This window comes from Globicephala melas, chromosome 11 (assembly GCF_963455315.2).
Source record: "Globicephala melas chromosome 11, mGloMel1.2, whole genome shotgun sequence".
Lineage (NCBI taxonomy): Eukaryota > Metazoa > Chordata > Mammalia > Artiodactyla > Delphinidae > Globicephala > Globicephala melas.
This window is the reverse complement of record NC_083324.2, coordinates 52,627,166-52,650,154: the sequence shown is the minus strand read 5'-3', so window position 1 is coordinate 52,650,154 and position 22,989 is coordinate 52,627,166. Positions and strand designations below refer to the sequence as shown.

At 50.9% G+C, this 22,989-nt stretch overlaps 1 protein-coding gene across 9 annotated transcripts in view; it reads right to left on the bottom strand.

The window, feature by feature from the left end:
- The window catches only part of OSBPL10 (oxysterol binding protein like 10), a 375,388-nt gene that overhangs the window by 11,937 nt on the left and 340,462 nt on the right, over positions 1-22,989 (bottom strand). For 8 of the 9 annotated variants that reach the window (XM_060307431.1, XM_060307436.1, XM_030830040.2 and 5 more), the window contains 2 exons: positions 22,141-22,290; positions 8,097-8,574 (listed from right to left, as the gene is read on the bottom strand). In XM_060307431.1, coding sequence (XP_060163414.1) covers positions 8,097-8,574; positions 22,141-22,290 — 628 coding nt within the window. The remainder of the gene's footprint in view (positions 1-8,096; positions 8,575-22,140; positions 22,291-22,989) is intronic. The other variant, XM_060307432.1, reaches the window with a different exon arrangement.

The following is a 22,989-nucleotide window of genomic DNA, read 5'->3' as shown; positions in this document are numbered from 1 at the left end:
CAAAACTGTGACCGTGATGGGGTGGGAGGGGGAGGTGCCCGGGGCCTCCAGCAGCAGGGGCTGAGCTGGGAGGGGAGGCTTCCTGGTGGAAGGGACATTCGAGCTGGGTAAGAGTTGAGTTGGGGAAGAGGGGAGGGAAAGTAGAAGCAGGGGGAGGCATGTGCAAAGGCCCTGTGGTGGGAAGGAGCCGGGTGAACATGGGGGTCTGAGAAAAGGGCCCCAGGGAAGAAAGGGAAGTGGTGTGTATAGGTATGGAGGCTGCCCAGGTCTACAGGGGCCAGGCCTCATCTTTAAACTTCGAAAAAGCCTGTTAAGGAGTTCTGCCTTTATCCTGAGAGCAGCAGAGACAACCTCAAAGGTTTTCAGGAAGTTACAAAGCAAGAGTGCACAGCTGCTGTCCCCACCCGGGGGGCACCCACCCCTTGATCAGAGGTTCTCCAGGCTGGGAGCCAAGTACTAGTCTCGGAGAGATCTGATCCTCTTGAAACAATGCAAAATGACGTGGGCTTGTCTCTTTTTCTAGGGAAAGGAACCAGTTCTGAACAAGTTCTCAAAGGCTGCCGTGAACTGCCCCGACAGGCGCCGTCTCCCGGGGCTGCTGTACGGCTGGTGCATTGACACCCAGCCCCTGCTCTGGCTTGTCCGGTCGGGCACCCACAGGGCCCCCTCTGCTGAGGGCAGCACCTCTTGGGCCGGCAGAGGCCTGGGAACCCACACGCCTGGCTCACTGAGGTTTGCTCTGTGTGAGGGGCCTTCTCGGCCTCCCACCCCGCAGTGGGGCTTCGCTCCCCGTAGAAAAGCCCTCCCAGCTCTATTCCTGCCCACTCTGGGCCTGCAATGGTCAAGTGCAGCAAGAGCCTCAGGAAGGTCAGTTCTGTCCTTCGGCCAGAACTATGTGACTGGAGGTGTTAGTGATGTCCCCTCCCTGGGCCCCTGGTTCCTCCACTGGAAAGAGCGAGGAGGGGGCTCCATGTGCCCTGGGGGACCCTTCCTGGCCACCCAGCACTTCCAGGGGCTTCACGTGCAGTGTCTTCTGTGAGCTTCACAACTACTCAACTCAGCATCAATTATTATCATTTTTAAATGAGGAGGTGGAAACGGAAACTCAGAGGGGTTAAGTAATTTGACTGGTCGGTACTTCTCTCTGAGACTAGATTAGCATGTCAATCAACAGAGCTAGATTACTCAGCCCTAAAAAAGGATGAAATGATGCCATTTTCAGCAACAGGGATGGACCTAGAGTTGATCATACTAAGTGAAGTAAGTCAGATAAAGACAAATATCATATGATATCACTTGTATGTGGAACCTAAAATATGACACAAATGAACTTATCTATGAAACAGATTCACAGACATAGAGAACAGACCTGTGGTTGCCAAGGAGGAGGGGGGTTGGGAGAGGGATGGAGTGGGAGTTTGGGATTAGCAGATGCAAACTATTATACATAGGATGGATAAACAACAAGGTCCTACTGTATAGCACAGGGAACTCTATTCAACATCCTGCAATAAACCATTATGGAAAAGAATGTATATCTACACACACACACACATGCACACACACATATACTTATAACTGAGTCACTTTGTTGTATAGCAGAAATTAACACAACACTGTAAATCAGCTACACTTCAATAAAATTAAAATAAATTTTAAAAAATCAATCAATCAACAGAGCTAGAATCTGCCCAGCAGAGAGACAGTGTATGTGTGTGTGTCCCTTTCAGCCCTGGGGAGCTCGCCAGGAGAGTCTGAGGAGAGGGGACTAAAGGTACAAAGCGATCAAGAATGCTGAGTTTCCAAAGTCAATATGAAGATGTACTCAGGAGTCACTCAATTTACCCTTAAAAACTCCTTGCATAGCCCAGGAGCCACAGTTTTTGGAATAAACCAGGCTTGTCCAGAACCCGCAACCTCACTCCCCCAGGTAAGTCCAGCGAAGTTACACCTGCTGACCCACAGACACAGGGGGCCGGTGTGGAAACCCCAGGGGCCCATGTGCGTCTGGGGGTCGTGACCTCCCCCAGGGAGGCAGGATGCTCACACATGGGCACAGGCAGGAGAGAAGACCCCCCCACCCCGAGAAAAAGCAGACTCAGGTCACTCACAATCGCGCGGGCATGACTAAGGGGCAGAGATCGCAGCAACATTTAAATCTCTCTCCTTAACCAGGAAGAGAACTGAATACATGTAACATAAACGCACAGACAGCATGGCTCCACTACACCAAATACACTGAATATCAGAGCACACTGACTTCTCCCCACCTCCCCACTCGCCAGAGCTCCCAATGAAATTACGCCATCTTTCCCAAAGCCAAGCCTTGGGCCACCGAACACCCTCCCTCTGTCACTTATCCCTCCCCGCAGTTCAGGGGGCAGAGCTGCCCCAGGTGACCGCTGAGGCCCTGTCCTGTGATGCACAAGGGTGGACCTGTGTCTGCAAGGAGGATTCGACACCAATGTGTCGCTTCTTACAGCTTGTGCTCAGGACCCTGGAAGAAGAATGGCCAGGCCTGGTATACTTTTTGTTTCCAAGCGTACTTTGTGTCTTTCCTAGAATTACGCTGCTAAGAAGAGAGCGAAGCAGGTGGTAAAGTTTATACCGAACAGGTCTGACACCAACAGTCAAGAGGAACCGGAAGTGGAAGTTGGAAAGAGAGAGGCTCCAGCAGACTCCCCACCCACCCCTCCGCCCCAGTTCTACTCGAAAGCCTCCAGTTCCCTGAGTGCCAGCTGCATCCTCATAGCCTCACGGCCTGTGACAGCGGGAGGGGCCCTGAGACCCTGAGGAGGAGGCTGCTGGTCCCTGTGTCACCTGCCTTCAAGGGCCCAGAGAAGGCAGCTCTTTGTCCCCCATCCTCACCCTCCATGTGGATGGACTATGTGGCAGTAAAGTCCTCCCAGGGGCCCAAATGTCCCCTGACAGCACTGCCCCACCCCCGATGTCTACAATGTCCCCCTCTGTTGTCAGCCTTTCCAGCCTCTGACCTGCCGTACTCTGGGGACCCCCACCCATTTGCACATCCTGCACTGGCCTCTCTCAGCGGGCCAGGACCACGCGACAGCCACGAGCGCCACGTGCTGAGTCTTCCTGGTCTCATTCACGAATATAAACTTGGTGAGGTAGGATCATGCCACTGATATTTTCTTCAGAACATACTTACCTGGAGCATACGCCACCATTTTTTAAAAGCCCTAGATGAGATCTTAGAGGATCATTCCAACTCCTCCGTCCCTCGCCAGCCTGGTGACCTTAAGTTCTCTGCCCCTCGGCTGCCTCATCCGTGATGCAGGGATAATGGTACCCGCACCTCACGGGGCTGTAAAAAAGGCAACACTGAAACTCAGCTAAGGGCACGCAGCCTGCTACACCGCTGGAATCCTGATCACACCCCCATCTCTTGGCAGGTGAATTCTCAGCAGCGGTACTTGGGAACAAAGAAGAAATCACAGAATCTGCTGACGGCTGATGCACATGGAGGATCCCTCCTCCCTCTCATCTTCAGAAAAACCGCTTCCAAACCAAGGTGAAACTTCCCGCAAGTCCACAGAAATCAGAAAAGTGAGCCCCAGAGCAAGGCTGGTTTAAAGCACTGGCAAGACCACACTCCCAGGCTCTTTTCTGAAAATCCATAAATGTGCACTCACTCATTAAATCACCGGCAATTATGCCTTCCCAGGACTCTTTTTTTCAGGATTGCATACAAAAATCTGTCCCTAATAATGAATAAAAGACTATATTAAAACTAGACCTGCAAACGGGCTCACAAATGAAAGCTCCTTTTTAATTAGCCTAAGAGCTGAGAGAAGCTGAAAAACACTGAATAATCCATCTTTCCGGGACATAGCTAGTCCTCATGCTGGGAGATTTTTGCTTTATATCCCACAAATTGATTTATCAATAAACGTAAGGCCAAGCATTAAGATTTTGAAACTGATAAATTTAAAATAACTCTGAGGAACCAAAATATTCCGACAGGGCGTTGACTCTGGAAAGCAAGCACAGAATCACGGAAAGCAACTCCGGGGAACTGGTCTTCAGGGCCCACAGTGCCGGCATTCATGGGCAAACGGGTCCCTGCCTGTCCCCACAGACCCAATTCAGAGGCTGTGCCATTTACTGGGCGCTGGTCTGGAGTTCTGGTGGGGAGGGGTTTCAAGAGAAGCTGGACGAGCTATGTCCCAAGCGGTGAGGGTGGGTACCAAGCAGAGGCGCGTCTGCTTCCATCCACGGATGGATGTCATCTCGGGGTTGGCTCAACAGTGTCACGCTTAGGGACTTTCAGTGTCAGAGCTGAGGGACCATTCGGGGGAGGTCTCTGAGCTACAACCTCGGGGAATTCAAGGCATAATGAAGCACTTGATAATGGCATTTTATCATAGCCAAATAGGCCACAGCCTTAGGGCAATAATTTAAAATGTAAGCCCATGTATTTACATACAAAATTTCAAGTGGACTCATCTAATGTTTAAAATGAAGGGTTGGAGGGACTTCCCTGTCAGTCCAGTGGTTAAGACTCATCGCTTCCAATGCAGGGGGCGCGGGTTTGATCCCTGGCTGGGAAACTAAGATCCTACACGCTGCACGGCAGCCAAAAGTTAAAAAAAAAAAAAGAAAAGAAAAATGAAAGGTGGGAAAAAAACGTCACTTCATGCCCTATCAACAAATGCATGGAAGGTGCTGGATCAGTGCAGGGAATGGAGTGAGGAAAGAAAAACATCCCACCTCCCCCACCCGCCCTCCCCATAACCCACACCCCAAAGGAGCCCTGAGGACAGGAACCAGAACCTTTGGCTTCGAAGTCTGGGGATTCTTAGAAGCATTTTGTGTGAAAAATCAGAAAAATTGTGTGTTACAGAGCTCACATTTAATTAGCATGAAAGAAAGGGGGACGTAGCTACTGAAAGGACTGAGACAAACTTAAAGCCTCACAAGAATGAGAGATGGTCCCCTGACCCTCTCCAGGCCCGTCGACAGCAGGAATACATGGGGGTGGGGGGTGGCCAGGAAGGGGCCTTCCACAGTCTCTCTCCAGAATCTTCCTTCTGCTTTCTTCACTGAGAAGTTCTAAGTAGAATTTTCAAGCAGAGAGAAGAAGTGAGGGCAGCAAATGCCAGCTCTGCTCCAGGGATGCTACGGCCGAGGGTCTCAGCAGAGGGTGTTACGTGGTGTCCCACACACGCACAGCCTTAAGAGTTTGTCCAGGGCTGTGCAGAGTGAATGAAGGCTGCAACCCCTACCGGCTGCCTGGAAGGAACAGGGCAGCCGAGATCCCGAACATCAGAGGCCGACCCTTCACGCGACACAGACACGCAACACATACAAGTCTCCAGGCTTTACATGCCAAGCTTTAACCTCAGCCGGGACCTCACCCAGAACTCTGGCCTGTAGAGACACTGCTTGCTCAAGCCCCCCTCTCAAATGTCTAAACCCCAACACAACCTAACTGGGCTCCTGTGCTCTCTCTCCAAACTAATCCCCTCTTCAGTCTTCCCCACCTTAGTTAATGGCTAGTCCATCCTTCTAGTTGCTCAGGTCAAAAGCCTGATGTCACCTTGCTCTCATACCTCACATCCAATCCAGATGTGTCCGATGAGGGGTTAATATCCAAAATATACAAAGAATGCATACAACTCAACATCAAAAAAAACCAGACAGCCCGACTGAAAAATAGGGAGAGGACCTGAACAGACATTTTTCCAAAGCAGACATACAGATGGCCAAGAGGCACATGAAAAGATGCTCGACGTCACGAATCATCGGCGAAATACAAATCAAAACCACAATGATGTATCACCTCACACCTGTCAGAACGGCCATCACCAAAAAGATCACAGATAACAAATGCTGGAGAGCATGTGGAGAAAAGGGAACCCTCCTACGCTGTTGGTAGGATGTAAATTGTTGCAGCCGCTATGGAAAACAGTACGGAGGTTCCCAAAAAACTAAAAACAGAACCACCATACAATCCAGTAATTCCACTTCTGGGTATTTATCCAAAGAAAATGAAAACACTAATTAAAAGAGATATACGCGCTCCTATGTTCATAGCAGCCTTATTTATAATAACCAAGATATGGAAACAATCTAAGTGCCCATCAACAGACAAATGGATTAAAAAATTGTGGTATAAATACACCATGAAATATTATTTAATCATAAAGATGAATGAAATTCTGCCATGTGTGACAACAGGGATGGACCTAGAAGGTATTGTGCTAAGTGAAATAAGTCGGAGAAAGACAAATGCTGTAAGATTTCACTTATAGGTGGAATCTAAAACGAATGAACAAACATAACAGAACAGAGTCATAGATTCACAGAACAAACAGGTGGTTGCCAGAGGGGAGAAGAGAAAGAGATGAGGGAGATTAAGAGGTACATACTTCCAGTTGCAAAATAAATGAGTCATGGGTATGCAGTGCACAATGTAGGGAAGAGCGCCAATGATTATGTAATATCTTTAAAAAAAGAAAAAAAGCCTTGGCATCACCTTTCACTCATACCCCACATCTGATCTCTCCACTTCAGAATTCATCCAGATTCCCAGCCTGTGTTGCCTCCGCACCATTCCTGCCCTGGTTCAAGCCACCATCGCCTTTTGCCTGGATTATTATCATAATCTCCAAACTGGTCTCCTTGCGTCGCCTTCCCCCTCTTATGGTCTAGTTTCAACAAGTAGCTGGAACAATCTTGCTAAACTGAAAGTCAGATCATGATACTCTTCTGCTCAAAGCCCACAGAGACTTGGCAGCTCACTTAGTGGGACGGCCAACACCCCTGCCGGTGGCCCCCCGAGGCCCCACGTGACCTGGACTCAGTCACCTCTCCGACGGCATCTTCTCCTTCCCACCTCCCTTCTCCCGGCTCCACCCACACAGGCTCCCTGTCTCAGACCAGCATGTAGGGATGCCCCTGCCTCTGGCCCCTCTGCCTCTGGCCTTGTTCTCTCCACCAAGACACACTCCCCGGGTAATCGACAAAGCTTGTCCATCATCACCTTCTTGGGACCTTCATCCCCCCCTGGGTCTTTGCTCAACTGTCACCTTCTCGGTGACGTCTTCCCAGCCGCCACCCCAACCCATCCCAAAGTCCCACTGCTCTCTCCCCACCATTCCTAGATCCTTTATTTTATTCCCAGGTCCCTTCCCGCCTTCATTTTTCTCCATAGAACTTCACACCTTCCAAAGCACTACACAATTGTATTTCCCCAGCAGAAGAGAGAGCTCTGTGAGAACAGAGATTCTTCTGTCTGCTTTGCTCATTCAAGTACCCATGGCTCCCAAGGCAAGGGCTGGCAACCAGTGGGCGCTCAATAAGAGCGTGCTAAGTCAGTGAAAGGTGTTCTCATCTCCTGGGGTTTGGAAAGGGCTTCCAAGGAGCCGTGTGTGCCCTGAAACTGAAAGCCACATTCTGTGTTGGATTTTTCTTTTTCCTGAGAGTCTACAGCCAGAATCTCACAGGGATTTACGACTCAAAAGAAGTTGAAGAACCACGAACACAGGTTCCTGAATTTGACAAGGATGATTACAGTTTCCCTCAAACAATGAATAACCTTCATTCACAGCTATCTGCTAACAGAGAAACGTGTGATCCACGAGTGGTCTGATTATACCGGGTTTTCCCTTCAGAACTGCAAGCCCAGCGTCCAGAGATTTGCCTTGGGAATTATTTATGAGCAGATTTTGAATAGGCAGCACTATGGTCTTCATTGTCTGTGAGCCAGAAACTGGTGAGAATGAAGAAAAATGTGTTTTCATAGATTTGAAGCCAACTCTAATATTCACACAGAGCTGGAAAGAAAAGGATCTGTAAGGCGGCTCACACATGAGCAGCAGGTGAAGATCCAGGTGGGCAGTCTAAGAGGCAAACAGCTGCATCCCACTTACCCCATCGCCTCGGCCGCTTTGGGAAATGACCAGAACCTGGTTCCCAAACAGCAAAACCCATCCATATTTCCAACCCGCCCACTTACTCCCAATTCCGTAACGAAATAAAAACAAAGGCCTCCACACACAAATCCTCAAGTGTCCATCAGGTACACAAATGTCCCTTGGTCAGAGCCCAACTCCACCAGCGATTTGGCTTACCTTCCCCGATCATTGAGACCCCCACGGACATGCCCATGAACTTGCTTTTGGTCCATACGTGAGTGTTAATGCACAGCCTCTTCTCCTTGCACTCACAGTAGAAGCAGGAGATGGGCGGGTGGTGGGACACCTGCTCGGCCACGAACCGCATTTTGTAGTTCTTGGAAGGGTCGTCGGCCATCGGGTGTTCATGGCCGGAGGGAGTAGGGGCGGCAGTCCTCTTGGGCTTGAACCTGTCCTTGGGAACCTCCCAGGAGCAGTGGAACGTCTCGCCGATGATGGGGTTGTAGGGTTTCTTGGCCAGGGTGCCCTTGCGGCCCTCGTGGAAGGCGGTGAGGTAATACTCCACGAAGCCGATGACCCTGTCCTGTGGCGTGGCCCCTGCAGTGACAGCCAGCAGCAGGTCTGGGTGTGCCAGGAAGTCTGCGTACATCTCCAGCAAGGACCGCTTCTCAAGAATGAACGTGGGAAGCACCACCTGCGACCAGAGGAGACAAAGTCAGACAGCAAGCCCTGTGGGTGCAGGAGAAAGCTGGAGAGGAAAAAAGAAAGGTCCTAAGGGCGGGTGCCAGGGACCAGTTCCTCTGATTTGCGCACACGTGACACATCAGAGGAAAGAACATCCAAGAAATTGGAAGTGGCCGCAGCGGTGGCATCAACGCCAACCCAGCTTCATGGATTAGACTGCTCTGAGCCATCTTCCTCTCTGCTCACCTGGGCTGAAACAACAGCCTCTGTCCCTCCCTCCATGGCCAGCGCCCTGCTAACATGCAGCCCCCATCATTTAGAGACGTGAAGCAAATAGCTCCAAAGGGCTTCTTCGTATCCTTCCTGCCATCGGGCACGACCAAGGGGGATGCTCAGTGTGTTCCCACAAACACAGATACGGGGGCTCGTTGGTGCTGCGTCAAAGCGGGGCCCAGGTAGAGCAGGACCCACCACTGAGAACATCTGTTTGGAGATCTCTGTAGGAAGAGCAGCGTATAAACCCTCACAGGATCAGGGCAGGGAAGGAATGTGGAAAGGGCCCGACAAACGTTTCCGGAGGCAAGGCCAGCTAGAGGGCAGTGTCCACAGTGGCTGCCACGGAGAAGAGGGGCCATGGGTAGAGGCTGCCCCCTAGGCTGGGTCAGAAGAAATGAGCAGAAGTTACAAAGAAGTAGGCTGGTACTTAATACTGAAGCTTCTGGTAAATGGACTGGCACAGGGGCCATCCCCTCAGTGTATCAGTGGCCCCATTACGAAAGACAGGTAGAAACTTGGATGCTCTGTCAGGCACTCAGGGACTCCTCGTTGGTCCAAAGTGGATCCCAGAGGTCCCTCAGGCACCATACAACCCAAGTGCCTAGAACCCAAGGATTAGGTCACTTAAAGCAAATGATGGACTTTCTGGGAAGCTGGGAAGCCCTCACCGTCCCTGATATGCTATCACCCCCGCCAGTGGTCTGCTGACGTATTACCATTCCACCCCTCGGCTGCAAGACAAGCTTGCGTTGGCCTGGAGCGTCTCACTCTGCTTCTCGTGGTGGCAGTCACGGGGTTCTGAAGCTGGAAGCCCAGCCCTGACCCGCTGGCTCCCCCTTGAACCGTCCGGGTGAGGGAAGGGGTTGACCGAGGTCACGCAGCCGGTTTACACTCCTCCCTACATGGCCAGGTCTGTCCTTCTGTCACATCATAGGCCCCAACTCCCACGAAAGCATTGCTAACCAATAATACCACACACAGATCTGTGACCTGGCCCCCACTTCAGCCTGCTGGGACCCTTCCCGGGGAAAGATGGAGATACCGTGTAAGTGAGGTGTCCCGACAGACAGGCGGACATGAGACAGACAGGTGGACACGAGAGCAGCAAAGCACAGAGATTTCAGAGGAAACTGGGGGAAGCCCAGCCCGCTGGGGAGGTGAGGTTGGTACCCCTTCTAATGCTTTTCTGTCCCACTTGAAAACTATGTCAGAGGACAACGCACCCTCGCTAAGTCGCAAAGCAGCCAGATATAAAATGAGCATGTCACACAACCCAGGTATCACAGCGACACTCCCAATCTAACATGTCTCTCTGGGTGTCAGAAGTGAGTGATTTCTACATTCCTTCTGAGTATCTTTCTGCTTTACTTTTATAATAAACTAGAAGAAGAAACGTTATTTAAAACACAGCTATGCAAATTAATGGAGATTTCCTAAGTTTCTTTGAGCCACAACTTGACAAACTTGAGTATCTGAGGATCTGAGATGGCCGGGAAAAGTGCATCCTGGCTCAGAATCGCCTTCAGACGCCACTGCTATGACCTCCTACGTCTCTGCGTGGGAACAGGTCAAGTTCAGCTGCCGTCCCCGTGCCCTGTGAGGCCTGCCCTTCTCATGAGCCTCACGGGGGCCCGGCTGTGCCTCCCATGCCTGCCCCCCACAGAGCCACTCAAGGTCCCCCCAGGAATGCTCCCCACCCAGGCTGTGCAGGTTGAGGCTGTGGATTTCAGCAACCTTGGAACTCCCCCCCCACCCCCCCCCCCACCCCCCCCCCCCCCCCCCCCCCCCCCCCCGCCAATGCGACCAAATCAATTGCAAAAGAAAAGAAGCCACCAAGGTCCGCATCTCCAGACCTCCCTGAAACACTGCATTCCTGCGCTCCCTCCCGGGCAGGGGGCCCTCTGATGGAGGGCAGGGGTAGGGTGCAGAGTTACACTGAGGAGCTCCACGTGAAGACGGTCCCAAGACCCGGGTTCCTCCTCCCCAACCGCGTGGGATGGGGCGTCTCCGACAACAATCCCACCTCTGGTCAGGGCTGCACCCGAGACTGAAATTAAAAGGAAAGAATCGCGTGGATGTTTACGCTCTCTTGGGGTACTTTGGAAAAGGGCAAGAGTTTAAGGCATTTCCCCTAACTTAGCATTTCTGCACTCAGAAGCTGAAGGATTAAAACAAAACAAATAGAAAAAAGAACCCCAGGCAGAATCCTAAATCGCTCAGCATCAGAACCCGAAGGCCCCTTCGGGATGCTGCAGGTCAAGCCCCTGGTCTCACAGGTGAGGGGACAGACTGGGGAGAAGGCAGGGAAGGTGTAGGAGAATGTGGGGAACCTCAGGGCTCCCAACTGCCCCCCAAGTTCTGTCCATCACCCGACACATCACAATTCTCTGCTTCGGGCCAACGAGAGCATCTTCTTTCCCTCAGAGGACGAGGGAGGTGAGCGGTCACTGGACGTCAGAACCGGGACGGCTGGCCACCCCCTCTCCTGCAGGGGTCAGGAGGCAGCCCAGGGGGAAAAGGTGGGACGAGAGCCCCACCTTCTAGTCCGTTCTACTCTTCCTGGATGACAAGGCAATCCACCAACCCAAAGACTGTCATTAATGTGCAGATGGGAGGGAGACCATAGGCAACTAAGGACACTCACGGTGCCCCCTGTCTGGAAAAGTACAGCTGACGCTTCCTAACCCGCCTTCCAGCTGTCACGCCTGCCACTATTTCTTCTCCACACCACAGCTGGAGTCATCTTTCTAAAATCTCTGTAAGACACAAAGTCCAGCCTGGCCCCCTCCTCCTCCAGTCCCACAGTATCCCTCACTTTCTGCCCCAGCCCTCCCAAGTATGTACACACACACACACACACATACACATACACACACACGAGTTCACTCCTGTTTCCTTTTGCTGCCCTCCCTCCTGCCCTCGTCTAAGTGAGAAACAGCTACTCAGCTCATAGGAGGTAAACTCCTCCGTGAGGTCTTTTCTGACACCTCCTCCTACATCCACCCCCCACTTCGCTGTACCCAGCACACACCCACATTGTAGCATCCACAGGGTTCTTTTTGCTCTTATCAATGCTATAAAGAGCATTATTGGCACAACTGGGGGGAAATTTTACTATGGGCGTGTAAGAAACAGTATCAAAGCCATGTTAAATTTCCCCAGGGTGACAAATGTGTCGTGTAGGAGAATGACCTTGTTAGGTCATTGATGGCTCATTGAGGTCCACTCACTGATGGATGTCAGGGAAAAGTGTCATGTCTACGACCTACTCTGAAATGGCTCATCAAAAAATAAACACATACATACATGTGCGTGTGTACCTGCTGTGTGGCGGACAGAGAGAAGCAGGGAGAGAGTGGGAGAGGGGAAAGAAGAAAGAAAAATACAAAGTGTTATAATGTTAACAATTGGCCAATAAAGGTGAAGCATATATGTGGAAGTTCATTGTTCTACTCTTGCAACTCTACTGTAGATTGGAAGATGTGCTAAATAAAGAGCTGGAAGAAAAAGAAAAAGAAAAAAGGCTCTACTAGGGATGCAGTACCTGAGAACTTACTGTCAAAGACAACCCTCCTGAAATGAAAGACACAGGGAATGTGGTCTCACAGCCAACAACAGATGCAACCCTCGAGGCATGTATTCTGCACTTGACAGTGATGCTGTGGCGTTGTCCGCGCTGGGAAAAGTAGAATTCCCAGAGAGATGGAGGAGAATGGGCAGGAGTGGGGTGACCATCTCCCCTTTCATCTCTTGCTGGTGTTTGTGCAGAATACCCAACCTATGTCCTTTCAAGCCAGCACAATGACCACTGTGGGCAAGACATTTCATTAAAGTGGATTCTCTCTCTTCTGTGATCTCCCTGACTTCTTGTTGGTCCCTTTGCCAATAAGTCACTTAATCATCTGTTTCTTGGGCAGTGGACACTGCAGACAGGGAGCCACAAAGTGGTGAGGACTAACTGGACTGTCTGCCTCCAACTGAGCGGTGAGCGATGGCCCAGCTGCTGAGACTTATGGCAGCCAAATGGCTGCCATCGCTACTGCAGATATTGAGCCATCAGTCAGGGCTGCCTTTTCTGCCATTAACATAATTAAGACGATAAACTACTTTGGGGAAAGGAAAAAAAAAGAAGAAGATCTGCACTCAGGATTGAGAGAACAATTAATTACGGCTAAAGTTGCATCAATCTAGAAGTAGATAACTTACGTTTGGATGGGGATCTTAGAATTTGGAAACAATTGATCACCCATCGAGAAAGTCAAAGGGTCCCCCGAAAGAGCAATGGTCCGTCCCTTCCCCACAAAGGGAAGCACAGCGGGCCTCCGATATGGAAGGCCAGAGCAGGTGTGACTTCTCCAAAGAAACATCAGTTAACCTAATAACCTTGACAGTCATCTACATAATACTCTGTTCTCAGTCTGGGAAACCTACCCGGTGCAGACAAGCAAGGAAGGGAGGCCAAAACCACCTGAGAGTGACCTGTGCAATCCTTTAAGGAAACCAGGGGAAGTACATAAAAATCCAGCCTTACAAAATGAGCAGGAGAGGATTCACACTGCCGAAGGCCCACGGAATGCTCCCCCTGGTTTCCTTAAAGGGCCAGCTCCCTTCCTGTGCATCTCATGGTGCTTGGGACACCAGGAAAGGCACTCATTAAAACAAATGATACAAGTGAAACTACTTACAAAACAGAAATAGACTCACAGACATAGAAAACAAACATGGTTACCAAAGGGGAAAGGTGGGTGGGAGGGATAAATTTGGAGGTTGGGATTAACAGATACACACTACTATATATAAAATAAACAACAAGGACCTACTGTTATAGTACAGGGAACTCTACTCAGTATCTCGTAATAACCTATAATGGAAAACCCTCTGAAAAAGAATATATATATATACCTGAATCACTTTGTTGTACACCTGAAACTAACAGAACATTGTAAATCAACTATACTTCAATAAAAGTTTATTTTTAATAAAAATATATTTTTTTAAAAAAGGGCCCCTGGGCTTCTCTGGTGGCACAATGGTTGAGAGTCCGCCTTCCGATGCAGGGGACACGGGTTCGTGCCCCGGTCCGGGACGATCCCACATGCCGCGGAGCGGCTGGGCCCATGAGCCATGGCCGCTGAGCCTGCGCATCTGGAGCCTGTGCCACAACAGTGAGAGGCCCGCGTACCATAAATAAATAAGTAAGTAAATAAATAAATAAATAAACGGCCCAGCTTGCAGGAGAGTCAGAAACCGTGAGCCGAGGTTCATCTCTTGGCAGCGACAACCACGTGGACCTGGGCAAATTTCCCCCTTAGAAGAAGGAGCTTAAGCACAGCACTGTTAATCCGTGCTTGTTGTGACTGACGCTGGAAATTCAGCCTCATAAAATAATTCAATCAAGGAAAAAGCTGTGAGTTCAAGATGTCCACTGTATCATTACAACACCAAGAAGCCACCTGTGGAGGAAGTACAAGACAACGCAGCGACCTGGGGGGAGGTTATGCATCCGTGAGCAGGAACGCAGGCCATGAGAATGTTCTCGTCCTTGAACCCAGTGGCAGGCACGTGGGTGTCTGTCGTGAGGCAATTCTCTATCCCAGGGGCACACAAAACGCAACCACAAACCACGTCTCCTCTTGGTTCAACAAACAGCTCTACTGGAACCAGTTAAATAATTCTTTAAGAATCATAGAAACTTCACAACGATCTCAGCAAGCTTCTCTCTCCATGTACAAATCTTGTCTAACATCCTTGAGGACAGGATGTGCACGGGGCACCCAAGGAGTGTTCAATCCACCTTTGCTTTGCACTAGTTTCAACCACAGTCTGCAGCCCCAGACTCCCACCTGCTCTATGGAATCAGTTATGCCTTCTGGAAGGGCTCACGATCCCCTCTTCCAGCAGATCTCTGTCCCATCTGAATCTGTAAAATTTGAGTTTAGACCAAATCCCTTGAGGAATCCACAGAGGTCACAGGCCCACCCTGGACCTTGCTGTTCCCCACAACCACCCCCCCCAAAATCTCAATTTCAAGCACCCCCCTCCTCCCATCACCCGGTACGTCCAGCTCACTCCATCACAGCCCCAGCCCCACGACCCCATCACGTCCACCATCCCCTGTCGCCTCATTTCCCTCCACGCCCAGCATGGCATCCCTGCCCCACCTGACACTCACTTCCTTGATCTGCCACCACCACCACCCCCTGGCCCCTCGGCCCTCTCTCCCTCTGGGGGGTCAGCCAGCAAACCCCAACCCTGGTTTAATCCACCTCCTCACGTTCTCCGAGCCTCAACCTGGCAGCTCAACTTACCTGGAGAAAAGAGACACATGCTCGCTGGTCTCACTTTAAATTCGTGACCTAGAATCCTTACGTGCCCCGCCCCGGGGCGGGGCGAGGGGCAATCCTGCCACCTCCTTCCTCCGCCTGAGAGGGCCACTCATCCCTGCTGCCTCCTCCCTCCCCAAATCTCTAACAGCCCTTCCCTCTTCATCACCCTCACTTGCTCTGAATCCTTGACACGTGGCTGTGCAGATGTGGGAGCAAGACGGGATTATCCTTGCTTTACAGGCAAGGAAACAGAGACATTCAGAAGTGAGGTAACAGCTGGGGCGCGTCCCGGCTCAGAACCACGTGCGTAAACGCAGAGCTGAGGGTCCCCCGGGGTCCCCGCCCCTCCGCTCTGCTGCTTGCCTCCTGCTACAACGGTGGGCTGTCCTAGCTAGGGACAGACCCTCCGCACCCGCACGGGATCCCAGAACCCCTCCCCTCTCGAGTTCCCGCAGGCATCCCCGCCCTCTCTCCCGACCTACCGTTCCCATCAGCATTCAAACATCTTCAGAAACCAAAGATCTCTGTTCCAGAGCTTCGTCCCAATTTTCTGCTTCCCTTTTGCATCAAAGCTCCTTGAAACTCCATCTTTACTCCCTGTCACCACTTTTCTCCCCATCCTCCCTTGAAGCCACCTAATCAAACTTTGACCAAAACAAAGGCAGTGGTCCCTCTGCAGGCGTGTTGGCAGCAGTGCCTCGCAGCGGAGAACTCCCTTCTCCTTAAAACACTGCCTGTGTGTGACTTCATGTCATCATGTTCCTCTGCTTCCTACCCCCCCTCCCCCCAGCTGACCCTCCTCAGTCTCCTCTGCTGGACCCTTCTCATCTCTCCAGCCTTCACATACAGATTCCCCGGACTCGACCTTTGGACTTTCCCCCTACATCTCTACTCACTCCCTAAAGGGGGGTTACCATCTCCTGCGTTGGACCACCCTCTGCAGATTGTTCACTCCCAAACTGGTACCCAAGCTTCACTCACAAACCCCAGGCTTCTCTACTCAGCTGCCTACACATCCTCTCAATTTGGATGCAGAACTGAATGGATCCCTCAGACCCAAGAGACCCAAGGTTGAATCTGGGACATCCCCCCAAACACCCCAACCTCCTCTTCCCATAGCCTCTCCCCCCTTGGTAAGCGGGGCCGGTGGTCTGCTCCATGGGTGGCCCTCGATGAACCCAAGCCCCTGGAATTCACACCCCTGAAGAGTCCCCTTGGGGCACTTTAATCAACAGAGTGGAAGTGACAGTGTCAGTTTGGGGCCCAAGGCTTATCAGCACCCAGTTTGGCCCTCCTGGGAGCTTTGAGCCACTGTGTAAGAGTCTGGCAACCCAGCTGGACAGACCATGTGGGAAGGATTCATGGAGACAGAAAGGTTACAAGACTTCATGAGGAGAGAGAGGCCCAGCTGTCCCAGCCACGTTCAGCCTACAACCAGCCCACCAGCTGATGACAGGCACACGAGTGACCCCTGGCGAGACCAGCAAAAGAGCCACCCAGCTGAGCCCAGCCCAGACTGTGAACATAAATAAAATGGTTATTTTAAGCCACTTCGTTTAGAGTGGTCAATCCCTCAGCAATAGGTCACTGAAACAAACAGCAGCTCTAATGTTTATTATTCCGGTTGCTCAGGTTGAAATCTTAAGAGTCATTCTTTATTCCTCTTTTGCTCATACCTTACAACCAAACCACATGCAAAAAGGATACTTGTAGCCTGCTGGCACGTCTTCTAAGTACACCCAGAAACTGCCACTGCCCTTGCCATTGTCTGTCACCTCCTCCATTCCCACCCTGACCCTGCTGCCTGCACCCCACTTGCCCTGTCCCAGTTTACTTTCTACAAAAGAGTCAAAACAATCTTTTTAAAATACAAGGAAAGCCCTGCATTCCTTTGTTCACAACTCTCTGACAGCCACCCACATCACCCATTGCAACACCCCAGGTCCTCACAATGTCCGGCGAGGCCCTCCGATCCAGCCCCTGCTGTCTTGCCGATTTAATGTCCTGCCAACCCACGCGGGTCAACTCTGATCCAGACTCTGGATCCCTGCTCGTCCTCAAAATGCCAGGCAAGGGCCACCTTGGGCCTTGTCCACTCACTGACCCCGCTGGCCCGAACAGCCTTCCATTACATGGCCACCTGGCTGGCTTCCTCATCTTCAACTGCCTGTACTCCAGTGACACCTGGAGAATCCTGCGCTGAGCGGCTCATCTAAGAGGCTCACCGGCCCCATCAGCTTTCCATCCCCACCCGCCATGCTCTGTGTCTCTCCACTGTGTTTGCATCTCCACATTCTTTTCTCTTCTCTCTCTAGCTTATTGTCTGTCTCTTTCCACCATCACACAAGCTCCGTGAGGCGTGGATTCTAACTGTTTTGTTCACTGCTGCACTCCCAGCGCCTAGAACAGTACCTGGCAGGTGTAGTGCTCAATAAGTACTTGTTAGATGAGAGAGCACGTGCGTTACTGATGGCTGCCTTTCATAGCCCTGAAAACACGGTAAAAATCGTCATAAACCCCCAAGCTCAACGTTGCATCCTGTGGGCACCCCCTCCCTGAAGCCCACAAATTATCAGGGCAGCAACTCTGAAAAACACGTTTCCCACCTGCTCCAAGGCCTCCAAAGGTTTCCCATCACCCTCAGGATCAGGTTCACCCTCCTTCAATGGCCCACAAGGCTCTGCAGATGTAACCCTAGCCCCCACTCCAGGTTCCCCCATGCCCCGCCAGCATACACTCCCCCCAGCCTCACCGCCTTCACTCTCTGGCTTCGCCCATGCTGTTCCCTCCACCAGGAATGCCCTTCCTCTAGTTCCTTCCACTACTGCCCACTCACCCTTCAGGCTCAACCTACATGTCCCTTTGTCAAAGAGCCCTTCTGTGCCCTCCATCTTCTGTGGCTCCTCCTTTCTCCCTCATTTTCCTTCCTGGGCTACCCATGATTTGTGCAATTGTAGCAGGTTATCCAGTAGAGGAATTCACCAGCAACTTGGGCTTCTGGAACCACAACTGAGGAAGGAGGACAGACCAAGGTGCTTCTGGAGGCAGGACCAGATACCTACTTTGGGGGGCCCAGTGAAAAACAAAAATGCAAGTCCTCTTGTTCAAAATGATTAAGAATTTCAAGACAGCAACAGCAGAGCAGTAAACCAAGCCTGGGATGCTTCTGAGCATGGGATGTTATACCACCCCACTGGTCACTTGCCCAGGAAACTGCTGACCACGGTTAATGAACTAAAGCAAAATACAGCACTCAAGGCCCAGTGAGGCTGGTGACCTGGGAATGCAGCTGTGCTGGACACCTCCACAAAGATGGGGCTGCGCACTTATTTTACAGAGAGATCAAAGCTTCATCCTCAAGTCGTGGAAGGTAACCTCTCCAGGGCGCCTGCTCATCGAACCGAGTGCCATTCAGGCCAAGCTCGTCCACTGCCAGCTTAGCACAAGCTTAACTGAATGACGCAGACAAGAGCCAAGAAGAGACAATAAGGAAAGAGATAATCTACAAATAACAAATGCTGGAGAGGGTGTGGAGAAAAGGGAACCCTTCTACACTGCTGGTGGGAATGTAAATTGATATAGCCACTATGGAGAACAGTATGGAGGTTCCTCAAAACACTAAAAGTAGAGCTACCATATGATCCAGCAATCCCACTTCTGGTCATATAACTGGAAAAAACCATAATTCAAAAGGATACATGCACCCCTATATTCACAGAAGCACTATATACAATAGTCAAGGCAGGGAAACAACCTAAATGTACATCGACAGATGAATGGATAAAGAAGATGCGGTACATGTAGACAATAGAATATTACTCAGCCATTAAAAAGAATGAAATAATGCCATTTGCAGCAACATGGATGGACCTAGAGATGATCATACTAAGTGAAGTAAGTCAGACAGAGAAAGACAAATATCATATGATATCACTTATATGTTGAATCTAAAATACGACACAAATGAACGTATCTATGAAACAAAGCAGACTCAGAGACAGAGAACAGACTTGTGGTTGCCAAAGGGAAGGGGGTGGGAGAGGGATGGAGGGGGAGTTTGGGATTAGCAGATGGAAACTATTACATATAGGATGGATAAGCAACAAGGTCCTACTGTATAGCACAGGGAAATATATCCAATATCCTATGATAAACCGTAATGGAAAAGAATATGAAAAAGAATATATATGTATGTATAACTGAATCACTTTGCTGTACAGCAGAAAGTAACACAGCATTGTAAGTCAACTATACTTCAATAAAATTTTTTTTAAAAAGGGGAAGATACAATTTCATCAACATTTTTACAGGGCAGGGCAACGAAAGCCCAAAAGCCTCATGGGACAATAAAAGGTTTCCCTCTTCCTTTCACAAGTATTTCAGCTTGTCAAATGTTCCCTTGGTTTCTGAATAACAGCTTCTTCCCAGTAAATAAGTTAATGAACAATAGATTAGAAAAGTTTTTCTTTCTGATAGCTGACTGTTGGATAAACACGTTTGCTCTTTTAGGAAAAGGCGATGTACACTTCTCATGATTTCCATATTTTAAAACAAGAGGGACTTCCCTGGCGGTCCAGTGGTTAGGACTCCGAGCTTTCACTGCAGGGGGCATGGATTTGATCCCCAGTCAGGGAACTAAGATCCCACATGCCGTGCGGCACAGCCAAATAAAAAAATTAAAAAATAAAACACAGGAGCCAGAAGGTGATGTCTCTGACACACTCCACCTGCCGTCATACAGTCCCCTCAGTGCTGTTGGGTTTCTCCACATCTGACCTGGGCAACTTCGGTTACTCTGACAGTCTCTCTCCTGTATCACTCAGGAGTCTACACTGAATTATAGAATATGATCCACGATGCAAATATATTTCACATGGTGACCCAGTACACACGTATCAACAGAACTAAAAAGTTTCACCTGCTGTACACTCTGGTATTTTCTAATGTATTTTATTTCATTTTTTAGAAATGATCATCTGACCCACTAAACTGGTTTTACAACCCACAAAACGGGCTGTGAACCAGAGTTTGGAAACATGGTTTGGGGTCAAATTAGTGATGTCACAGCCCAGATTCCAGCCCCCAGGTCTTCACTCAAAGCTCCGTCTGAGTGGTCTACACTCAGACAGGAATCAGAGAGGGGGCTTTTTAAAAGGCAAGCACTTAAACGATTCTTCTAGCAAAAAGGATGCAAATTACATGGCCAGGAGACAGAAATGAAGGGAAGGCAGCAGGATGTCAGCTTGGTGTGTGGAGCCCCCGAGCAGAGGGCAGGGAAAGGGGAGACGAGGGAACCTTCCAGGTCACACTGCTCAGCATGCGCCCCCAATCCCATGGAAAGTAGTGCAGGTTCCCAGGATGTCAGACTCCCTCATGATCAAACCCATGAGAACATCCCCAAGAAAAGGCTTTTCTGTCCCCTCTGAGGCTCCCTGTTGTAGCTTTCCTCTTCAAAGAGCCTGTCTCACCCGCCCCCTCCCTCTCACTGGTCTGGCCTCCAGGCCAAGCTGAGCTTGTGGAATCCAGCCCCTTCCCTGCAGCCAAACAAGCCCACGACCCTCAAGGCAGTTTCCCCAGGCTGCGCCTTCAGGGGCTCCGACCATTTCAAGTAGGCCTTCCGGATCCAGAACTTTCATTGCCAGCACACCCTTCCCATGGTCGCGTCCCTCCCTCCTAATCAGGAAGCACCTACCGAAACTGAGCAGGACCCTGTGGGGCTCCAGGGCATGGAAGCCTTTCAAACAGTTGCTAATCAGGGAAGGAAGGGGATGCAGAGACAAGGGAGGAGCAGTCAGGAAACTATAGTGCAGCCTTGGGGCAGGGTCCTGGTTCCGCCTCAAGGGATACACATAACAACATCTTTGAGCTCTTCTGCAGAAAGAAAACCCTCAACAAATGGAAAATGTTAGCATTCTTCATTCCAGAGAAGACCACCTGAGGCCAGACTGGAGGAGTGCAGGCCCCGCACACACCCTGATCCTTATCAGCAACCCAACCCTTGAACTCCTTACCTCCCGGTTTGGGACACACGGTTTTGTGGGGCAGGAGCTCGCTGTGTCTCCCTTTGCCTGGCAAAGCAATAAAGCTATTCTTTTCTACTTCACCCAAAACTCTGTCTCCAAGATTCGATTCGGCACCAGTGCAAAGAAGCCGAGCTTTCGGCATCAGCGTCAGGACGGGCAAGGGAAGCCGGGTGGGCTGGACAGCTGAGTCCAGGCATCTCCCACCACCCACAACGCTCCTGATGCCCACACACCTCTCAGCTGCACGCAGAGCGGCCTTCCCTCTCTCCTCCAGAACGAAGCCACTGCCCGGAGGCGGGGAAGGCTCCACGGGGGGCCATCGCCCGGCCACCAGCGTGGAGGATGCTGGGTCTTCTCGATGAGGTTTCCCGGGATGGGCGCAGCACCAACAAGAGTTATTGTGCGTCTACCAACAAGCGGGCACACAGCTCTCCACGTGAGCAGCGAGGTCTGGATCATCAATGGGGTTAAGGCCAATGACAGCCAGCAACAGGAGGTGGCCAGGTGCCCAGAGGCCGTGGGGGGGGGCAGGGGCGGGTGGTGGTGGTGGTGCAGGTGGAGGCAGCCTCACTCTTGCCCACACCATTTCCTTCCTCCTGTTTTCTCTCTGTGGCCAATGCGCCACGTCCATCTCTCTAGGTCACCTCTAATCCTCTCTAGGACACAGCAGGAGACAAAGAAATCCCATCTTGAACTGTCCTTATCATCTTGTGTGCTTTCCCTGCCCTTGAAGCGTCGCAGCTCCTCCAGAGAAGCAAACGCAAGGCTCATGGTCTGGGGATAATCGTTTACATAAAACATCCTTTCCAATAATCCCCGGAACATCCACACTTGACTGCAGCTCTGACCCTTCCCCACTCTGCATCCCCAGTCTCCCGAGCGGGAAAGCCTGTGAGGGACAGAAGGCACCCAGACGACTGGCCACAAGCCCCAGGGGACACGCCCACCTACCTTGGTCAGATCCATTCCAAGTTTGAGCTGAGAAATGAGGTGAAGGATTACACTGCGCTGATCCTCCATGACGCCCACTTCTGTCTCTTCCTGATCTTCAGTGTCACTTTTCTCATCTTCTGACAAAACCAATTCGGGGCCTGAGTTTGGCTAAAACGAGATCATCAGTAAAAATCACCAGCCTGGTCCTGAGAAGCTAGAAGCACAGCACCGAACCCATGTGCTTAGCAAGGGCAGAGAGCCCAAGCCTGCCCAGATAGAGTTTCTCCATAAACTGGTCCTCCCGGCCGTGGGCAGAAGACGATCTTTTTTTTTTTTTTTTTTTTGTGGTACGCGGGCCTCTCACTGTTGTGGCCTCTCCCGCTGCGGAGCACAGACTCCGGACGCGCAGGCCCAGCGGCCATGGCTCACGGGCCCAGCCACTCCGCGGCATGTGGGATCTTCCCGGACCGGGGCACGAACCCGCGTCCCCTACATCGGCAGGCGGACTCCCGACCACTGCGTCACCAGGGAAGCCCAGAAGACGATCTTTGGGGTGCAGGCCCCACCTTTAAGCACCTGAGGAGCCCTCTCATCTTCCCCTCACCTGTGAGTGAGCCTTCTAGCCTAAGCACCTCCCCTGACAAGAAAGCTTCCTGCCCTCTAAGAAACTAACTATAATATTCAAGTGTGAGTCCCTTCACCTTGGCTATTCCCAAATAATATTCTCCTGTTAACTTGTACAACCCAGAGCACTATAGCTAACGTAAATTTCTCTGTTTATAAGCAAAAGTCAGACACCCCAGAAACTGACATTACCTTATTTATGGGAAAATTTACTCTGAAATTATTTCTATTCCCATTAGTGAA